We start from the raw sequence: 9796 nt of genomic DNA on the forward strand, positions 1-9796 counted from the left end.
AATTTAAATCAGAAATAGAATTGGAATCAAGATTGAAATTAGATTACGAATATTACTTGTATTATGATCATATTTTCCAATCGTACAAATTATTAAACTACAATTATATATCAAACTTATCAAGCACAAAGAAGCATAAGAGAATAACTACCCTAATAGAAAAGTAGTTAATTAGTACGATTATTATCTAAATCATAATTGATATTAGAGTGAGTTATTTATCACTTAAATTACGTTATCTAAAGCATTCTTCTATACAATACATTGTACCCTTTAATGAAGAGTGAAGATTAGTCTTTTTATAATAACAAAAATCACAAACAAAATCACCTACAATACATATATATTTTTAATAAATTTAGTAATGAGAATGTTTATTTTTTATCAAAAAAAAAATATTTTATTTGAATCTCACTTTTCCTAATATAATAGTAGAATAAAGAACAAAATAACAATAGAGTAATACCAGAGAACTAATATTATAGTGGTCAATTTTAACTAATATTATAGTAAGATCGATGTCAAATAAACAATTTGTCTGTCTTATTATCTTTAACTATCGCAAAACACAGGAGTATGTAGAGGATGGCACTACTATATATTGTTTTTATTAATGCCTAATCTACAAAAGTAATCAATAGAACATAGAACATTTCGTGCCATTAGAGAGGAAAAAGCTTTGATTATATATATGAACATGCCTCAAAAGATTAGTAATAGTAATCATAATCAAAGACTAGGAAAAAATCCCTCTGAATTATTTTTGAGTAAAGCACTTCAAAATGTGAATTACAAACTACTTTACAACACAAAGTTGTGGATGATGGACCTAATAACGTGCATACACATTTTTATATATATATTTCCCATCTATGTCATATTCTTAACCTAAGAATAACTAAATTCTTACATAACCCGAGAATATATACCATTCACTACACAACCATGCATTCCTTAACTGATATATATTACGTGAGATTTTTTTTTTCTTTTTTCAAAATAAATATGATATTGTTATGTTCACATTTTTATCATGTGAATATGACAAATTCCGTTCATCTTGAATGAACAAAACTTTTGTCTTACTATCGAATTATGGAACGATATTTTTTTGTTAATCTAATAATTACCACGATTGACAGATAGATTCATCAAATTAAACATAGCCATCTCCTTTGTCACAAGTACTCCTCACCACTGCCTTATTACCCTTGGCATCACCACACACAAAATCAAGATTGTATAGCACAGGCAACATAGCAACAGAGCTCAAGAAAACAAGAACAGGGCCAAAAATCCAAAGTACCAGCGGCACCGCCGAGTAGAACAGCCTGTTGCCGACGGTGTTCAAGATTGTCCCCTTCTCCAACAGATCGCTTAAATATTCCGGTGTCACCATTGACACCACATCTTGAGGTGTACATATGAGCATGCTAACCTATGTCGCATTAATACCACTACAAGTATTAATTTCATAATACTCAATATCTATATACATATAATATCTATAATTATATAATTATTACATTAAAAAAATACTATTCATATGCCAAATAACTTTGACATTTGTATAAAAATACAATTGTTATTAATTAATCGTATATTTAAATTATTTTTAAATTAATAAAACAAATAAAATTCATATTTGATTGGTAAGAAAATACTAATATCAAACAGTATTTATTACAAAAAGTATAGACATAGCAGAATTGTATCTAATATTATCCAAATTTTTCATTAGTAATTAAGAATAAAAACACTATATGCACACAAAATCAAATATTAAATTAGTTATTATGTATTTGTGTATAAATATAAATATTGTTTAATTTATTTTCAATATATATTTTATATTTTAACATATATTTTATAAAAAAATATTTGTAGGTCGAAATAACTAGTTAGTAGCTAACCTGGTTGAGGAATCTAATTGAGAGAGTGTGGCAGACAAATGAGAACAAGAATAGTGTAAGGAGTGTGACGTATTTGAGTGCTACCATGAACTCGCTGTGAGCTCCATAAACGGCGTCGTTTAGAGGCTTCTTTATGCTGTATGTACTGCTTATGACTGCGGCCAAGCCTGCTGAGAGGAGAATGGATGTTGTGGCCATAAGAGTTGACCCCATTATTAGATTCCGAAGAGTTTGGACTGCTAAGATGTTCTTCTTTTCAATGTCCTGTATCATGTTAATTGATTTTATCAAATTACTTACGAAATTCTTTTAAGATAGAAAGATTTGGTATTATAATTCAAATATATTAAGTGTACATTCAAAATTAGTCAACAAATTAATTATTCGTATATAATAGATATTAAAATAAAAAATATATATTAAAAATAAATTAAATAATACATATATTTATATATAAATATATAATGACTAATTTTTATTATATATATAATATTTTGTTTTAATTTTTTTTTCAAAAACATCTTTTATCATATAAAAATTATTTAATTTATCAAATAACTAGTTAGTGTTCACATTCTATATATATTCCCTCATATTTTCAGGTTTTAGGTCATATATACATTTATATGGTTTAATATTCAACAAATTAATTTATTTAAGTTCTAAAGAGTTTTCTTTTATCTTCCCTATATTCGTGCAGTAGTATACACAACAACAACAACAAAGCCTTGTCCCACTAAGTGGGGTCGGCTACATGAATCAAACGACGCCATTGTGCTCTGTCATGTATCATGTCTACAGTGAGACCGTTTACATGTAGATCTCGTCTGACCACCTCATGGATGGTCTTCTTAAGTCTTCCTCTGCCTTTCGCCCTTTGTCCATCTTCCATCTCATCCACCCTCCTGACTGGATGTTCTATCGGTCTTCTTCTCACATGTCCAAACCACCTGAGACGCGATTCAACCATCTTTTCCACAATGGGTGCTACTCCAACTCTCTCCCTTATATCTTCATTCCTTATTTTATCCAATCGCGTATGACCACTCATCCATCTCAACATCTTCATCTCTGCCACACTCAGCTTATGTTCGTGCTCCCCTTTAGCCGCCCAACACTCCGTACCATACAGCATCGCCGGTCTTATAGCGGTGCGATAGAATTTACCTTTAAGTTTTAAAGGCACTTTTTTGTCGCATATAAAACCAGATGCACTCCGCCATTTTGACCAACCTGCTTGGATCCTATGATTTACATCATGTTCAATCTCTCCATTATCCTGTATGATGCACCCGAGATACTTAAAACTTTTAACTTTTCGTAGGGTGTTCTCTCCAATTTTCACCTCTATATTGGAGTTTTCCCTTCTCAGACTGAACTTACATTCCATATATTCCGTCTTGCTACGGCTTATGCGCAGACCATACACTTCTAGAGCTTCTCTCCATAACTCCAACTTCTTATTTAGGTCTTCCCTTGACTCTCCCATAAGGACGATATCATCGGCAAAAAGCATGCACCATGGCACAGGCTCTTGGATGTGCTCTGTGAGTACTTCCAAGACTAATGTGAAAAGGTATGGACTTAAGGATGATCCCTGGTGTAATCCTATACCAATAGGGAATTCTTCTGTCACACCACCTTGAGTCTTCACACTAGTTGTGGCCCCATCATACATGTCTTTAATTGCCCGAATATATGCGATCCTTACTCTCCTCTTTTCTAAAACCTTCCATAAGACCTCCCTTGGTACCCTATCATACGCTTTTTCCAAATCAATAAACACCATGTGTAGATCCCTTTTATTACTACGATACCTCTCCATCATCCTTCTTAATAGGTATATCGCTTCAGTGGTAGATCTGTCTGGCATAAATCCAAATTGGTTCTCTGTTACTTGTGTCTCTTTTCTCAACCTCCGTTCTATCACCCTTTCCCATAACTTCATAGTATGACTCATAAGCTTAATCCCTCTATAATTTCCGCAACTTTGTATATCCCCCTTATTCTTGTAGATAGGTACCAAGGTGCTCTTTCTCCACTCATCAGGCATCTTCTTTGACCTTAAAATCTCATTAAAAAGCTTGGTTAACCAGTTGATGCCTTTTCCTTCAAGACCCTTCCAAACCTCAATCGGGATATTATCAGGTCCTACTGCCCTGCCATTTTTCATCTGCTTTAGAGCCTCTTTTACCTCGAAGTCTCGAATCCTTCGATAGTAGTCAAAGTTTTGATCTTCTTCGCTTGTGCATAATCGACCAAGGCTCGGAATAGTCTTCTGTCCCTCATTAAATAACTCGTAGAAGTAGCTCTTCCACCTTTCATTAATCTTCTCTTCTTGAGCCAACACCTCTCCATCCTTATCCTTTATGCACTTAACCTGATCTAAATCTCTCGTTCTTCTTTCCCGGCTCTTTGCAATTCTATATATACCTTTTTCTCCTTCTTTCGTGCCTAAAGACTGGTAGAGACCCTCATATGCTCTTGTTCTTGCTTCACTTACAGCCACTTTTGTCTCTTTCTTAGCCGCCTTATATTTTTCCCAGTTATCTGCATTGCGGCATAAAGACCATTCTTTAAAGCATTCTCTTTTTATCTTTATCTTTTCTTGTATACTCGCATTCCACCACCAGGACTCCTTGTCTCTTGGTCCTATTCCTTTAGATTCACCAAAACTTTCTTTTGCTGTTCTTCTAATAACTTCTGCCATCTCCCTCCACATTTCTTCCGCGCTTCCATTCCCATCCCACTTTGCCTCTTCTCCTACCCGTCTTAGGAAGCTTCTTTGTTCCTCACCTTTCATCCGCCACCACCTCGTCCTTGGGTTCTTCGTATGATGTCTTTTCCTCAACTTTTGCTCAACGCGAAAATCCATGACGAGCACCCTATGTTGTGTTGTCAAACTCTCTCCCGGGATAATTTTACAGTTAATGCAAAATTTCCGGTCGACTCTCCTCAACAAGAAGAAGTCGATTTGAGAGCTTGTCATGCCACTCTTATAGGTTATAAGATGTTCGTCTCTCTTTTTAAAACATGTATTTGCGATGAGAAGATCAAAAGTTGAGGAAAAGTCCAAAATAGTTTTACCCTCGGCATTGATCACCCCGAAACCATGGCCTCCGTGAATACTCTCATATCCAGTCACTTCTCTCCCAACATGGCCATTTAAATCTCCTCCTAAGAAAATCTTATCTCCCAAAGATATGCCTTGAACCAAACTCTCTAGATCCTCCCAAAACCTTATCTTGTGTTGTTCGTCCGAACCCACTTGCGGTGCATAGGCGCTAATCACATGGAAAGCACCTCCCTCCACCACAAGTTTGATAGAGATGATCCGATCTCCCACCCTCTTGACATCAACTACGTCCTTCTTCCACTGCTTATCCACAATTATTCCAACTCCATTCCTATTCTTCACCTTTCCTGTATACCAAAGTTTGAAACCAGAAGAATCCAACTCCCTAGCCTTTGCACCAACCCATTTCGTTTCTTGTAGGCACATAATGTTAATCTTCCTCCTTGTCATGGTGTCCACCACCTCCATGGACTTTCCTGTTAGAGTGCCTATGTTCCATGTCCCAAATCTCAACCTTTTGTCGCTTCGACCTTTACCTTTTCCTTTGTGAACTAGCTTATTTACCCTCGTCCGTTCACGAAAACGCGAGAACCCTTGCTCATTTAACACTACATCCGGGCACCGATGCAGCGGCTCTTGCTTTGACACCGTACTCGAGCCATACGGCGCGTTACTTCCGGGTAACGACCTAGCTTTAGCGCAATAATGTCTTTGATTCATGTCATGGGGGGTTTGGCTATATTTTACGTTGGTTGCCGAAGACCTAACACAACCCTCCTCCTTTATCCGGGCTTGGGACCGGCTATGTACCGCAAGTGTAAAATGTGCTGAGAGAGATACCAATAATATATTTTAATAAGTCAAATTAACTAAATTATTAGTATAATTTAAATATCAGTTATAAAAATTAAACTTGTTTACATTATACTTGAAAGCACAAATATATATAATTCTTCACTTTACATTCCACCACTATACTATATTATGAAATAAATAACACAACTCTTACGTGAAACGATGTTTTATTCTAAAGTATCCGATCCACTCTTATCTAAAAGCACTAAGCAAGTAAGCAATAACCAGTATGGCTCATATAAAAATTAAATGAACAAATGAAACATAAAATAAGTGTGACCCACTTAGCATTATGGCCTAGAAAGATTTAAATTTACTTAACATTGTGGACTGCCGCCAGAAACGTGAATGACACTTTCTTTATCTTTATTTTAATTTTCTCAAATTTCAAATTATATTAAAGCCATCAGTAATAATAGTATATCTTACATGAGTTTCTAAAAACTGAGTATTTATTTTATACACAATAAAATTGAAAGTGATAAAAGAATAAAAAATTAAATGATAAAAAAAGAACTAGTTAATTACATCACAATTTAACAATAACAAAATAGATCGAATAATTAAATATTGACATGTGGTACAATAATTTAGATGTTTAAAAAAATTCCTATATATTATAGACCACAAAATCAAAAGTGGAATCATTAAGTACTTTTCTCTGTATTAGTTACTAACCCACTTTCATATGCAGGTGTGGACCAGAACATGCTAAAGGCATTATATAGTGTCTTAGAAGAACATAATAATAACAATAACAATAATATTCTCAAAAACCAAGGCCAGCCAATTGTATGCTGATTCTTTCGAATATTCATATTTGTAGGTTTGCCGTTGCAAGATTCTACAATGATAAACATCATATCATGGACATACATGAACCAAAAATCCATTTACCCAAAATAAACAGTCATTTTATATATCCAAGTGATAGTCATTAACAAACTAGTAAAATCAAACTAAATCTCTTATATAAATATTTAAATCAAACACGAGTCAAGTGCGTATTTAGGTCACAATAAGATAAACTACTTTATGATGAATACTCTTTTCGCAGTTAACGTATTTATGATTTAAAATATCTTGATTAGTGTGTGTGTAAATATATATTTTGTGAAGTGTCCGAACAGAAAATATATAAGAATACAAAAAAATTCAATAAATTCATAAAAAATTAAAAAGCATTAAAAACTATCACCAAAATTATCACAAATATAATTATTTATGTGCATTTTTTTTATCAATTTATTTTTTAAAAAAATTAATTTTATAATATAATAATATTAAAATTTTTATGACTTAAAAATTTAAAATTTAAAATTTGTTTATCTCAAAGAAAAATAATTTTAACATAAGATAAATAAAAATAAAAAACAAAAACTTACATAAACCTATAAATAATCGAAAATATTTGATAACTAAAAAAAATCAGTCAAAAATAATCATAACTTGTCTTATTTAATATTCATTGTTTGCTGCGATAATTAATAAATGTTAAATAAGGTAAGTTTTTTATAAATGTATTAATGTTCAGTTTGGCTAGGTAGCCAAGATTTTATATCAGCAACTTTGTGCTAATATTATTATCTTATTGAAACAAGGAGTAAACTGATCATCCACAGGTGAGAATGCAGTTTGCATGCCCCTGCCGCTACTGGGGAATTGAATATAAATTAATAAGGTTTAGATCACTTCTATATACCTAAAGATTCCTATGATGCATAGTTACCTTTAATTTGAAAATATAATTTTGCAAAGTCGATCATTTACATCACAAACAGTGAAATTGCCGCTTTGCTTAAGCAAGGGGATGACATCAAATATATTAGAAGTCGCATGTTTGGTAGAAGATATACTTAGTACCAATTATATGGTACGGTATGAAAATATTTATGACATAAACTCTAGAGTTGAATATTATAAGTTTATGTATGTCATGATTTAAGTTAAAAAGAGAAAAAAATGTGACTCTTAATAATACTACCCATTAAATTAGTTTGGGTTTGAATTAAATCTATCAAGTCTAATATCAAAAGTAGGTAGATTATCAATCAAAATCGTTCTTTCAAGTACAAAGGTACGACTATAATAAACAAACGTTACCTAATAATATCAATTTATATACGTTTCAGTCTTTGGCTCCAACTTGGCCATGCAACATAAACAAAAACCCTTCGCCGAAGTAACAATAATATAATTATATAATAGTGATTATAGAAAGTTTAACAAAAATATTTAAGAGATAATAAAAAATTAACTCAAAACAATTTAAAATGACTTTTTGTTATTTTTTAATTATTATTTATTTTATTTTGTATTTTTTAATTACTATCGAAATAATGAAACAATATTAAATATATAATTATATAGGTTACATATAAAAGTAAAAGTTATTACTAAAAATAAGAAAGTGCTAATTCATTAGCTACTATTTACTGAAAAATCAATATTCAAAAATAGGATAGTAAATTAGAAGATATGCATACATATCATACACATAATCATGAAAATGGTCCCAACCAAAACATGTCAAAGTTAATTTGAAAGGAAACAATTTCCTTTTCAAAAAAGTTCAAGAACTAGTTTTATTTATTTATTTATTTATTTTTTACTAAAAATAGGAAAACTCAAATCTGCAGCCTCTAAATGAGTATGGAAAAACTATGTTATTTGAGTTATATCTCATTAACCAAAAACTAATTATTTTAATTTATATTGACCAACACTTTTAATTAACAGTACAATATTTTTAGTCTACCGGAACAATATCATATATTAATTAATATTTTTAAATATTATTAACAAATTACTAATTAAAAATAATAAATTATGTTAGCCATATTACATTGCCTTTTTCCTTTTGAATAGACTAAAACGATAGACACAGAAGTCTATGTCTCCGGGACCAAGAGCAATAAACGGTACAGTTTTTCACAAGAGAGCTCTTCAGAATTCAAACTACCACTTTTACTCTCTTTTGGAGTGAAAGTAGAGAATTATTTGATCATAGTATATAGATTTTGGGTAATTAATTATAATAATTAACTAAGGTGTTGATGGAGAAGGTTGGTAGCTATAGCAGTAAGAAGAGTGAGAGGAATAGGTACCTTGATCATGGCAGGGACCCAAAAGCGTCTAGCATGAGTATTGATTCCAATAATGGTGGAAGAAGGCTGTGTCCGAACCTTATGCCATAACCATACATGATAACCAATTGTTATCATAAATCCTAATGGCACCAATATCACATCCAAGTAATATTTCTTCCATTCCATCTTAATCTTCTTCTGATTTTCTTCTTGTGCTTAGCTTTCTCTCTCTTAATAAGAGATATATCCTCGCTGATTCTTTCTCACTTACACAAGAATATAGGTTTCGTCATGTTTTTGGGCTTAGTGGCTGCATTTATAAAGGTAAATATGTGTTAATAAATAAATAAAAAAGTAAGAAAATTAAAGTTGAAAAAATATATATTTAAAAGTTAGTGGAGGTTTGATACTTTCTCCTGTTATTCAACATCTGTTAGAGTGATTCATTGTATTATTACTGTTAAAGAAAGTCAGAAAATAATTTCACACTTAATGTAAGTTATGGTATATATAGGTTGAAGTTTTGTTTGGCCACAGAAAAAATAAATGTTAATTAAGACGAGAGATTTGTTTTGGTATACTTATTTATATTAAGATATGAGAAAATATATATAACTAATTTTTTAATTAGTTAATATTAATTAATTTTAGGTTTAAGATTTCTATTTTAGAGTGTAGGATTAAAAATTTATAATTTAAAATAAAAAATTTAAGATAAATAAAATATTTTAAAAAAATTAGTTCATATTGACTGAAAAATGTTATTCTCTAATATTATTCTTAAAATATTATTTATTATATTATTTATATATTGATGTATTTTAAAAAGATAAAAGATATTTTTTGTCTTTAAATTTTATTAA

General features: G+C 31.2%; 1 protein-coding gene across 2 annotated transcripts; it reads right to left on the reverse strand.

The window, feature by feature from the left end:
* Positions 1-737: 737 nt before the first annotated feature.
* LOC112711091 (uncharacterized) lies at positions 738-9235 on the reverse strand. Of its 2 annotated transcripts, XM_025763638.2 has the most exons (3): positions 8952-9235; positions 1914-2177; positions 738-1438 (listed from the first exon to the last, which is right to left on the reverse strand). In XM_025763638.2, exons 1-3 carry the CDS (start codon positions 9117-9119, stop codon positions 1157-1159), a joined length of 714 nt encoding a protein of 237 aa, XP_025619423.1. In that variant the 5' UTR covers positions 9120-9235; the 3' UTR covers positions 738-1156. The 2 variants fall into 2 exon arrangements, with proteins under 2 accessions (XP_025619423.1, XP_072059157.1); XM_072203056.1 differs by lacking the exons at positions 738-1438; positions 1914-2177 and adding an exon at positions 2478-5816 and having other exon boundaries at positions 8952-9090.
* Positions 9236-9796: the final 561 nt, after the last annotated feature.

Source organism: Arachis hypogaea, chromosome 9 (assembly GCF_003086295.3).
Source record: "Arachis hypogaea cultivar Tifrunner chromosome 9, arahy.Tifrunner.gnm2.J5K5, whole genome shotgun sequence".
Taxonomy (NCBI): Eukaryota; Viridiplantae; Streptophyta; class Magnoliopsida; order Fabales; family Fabaceae; genus Arachis; species Arachis hypogaea.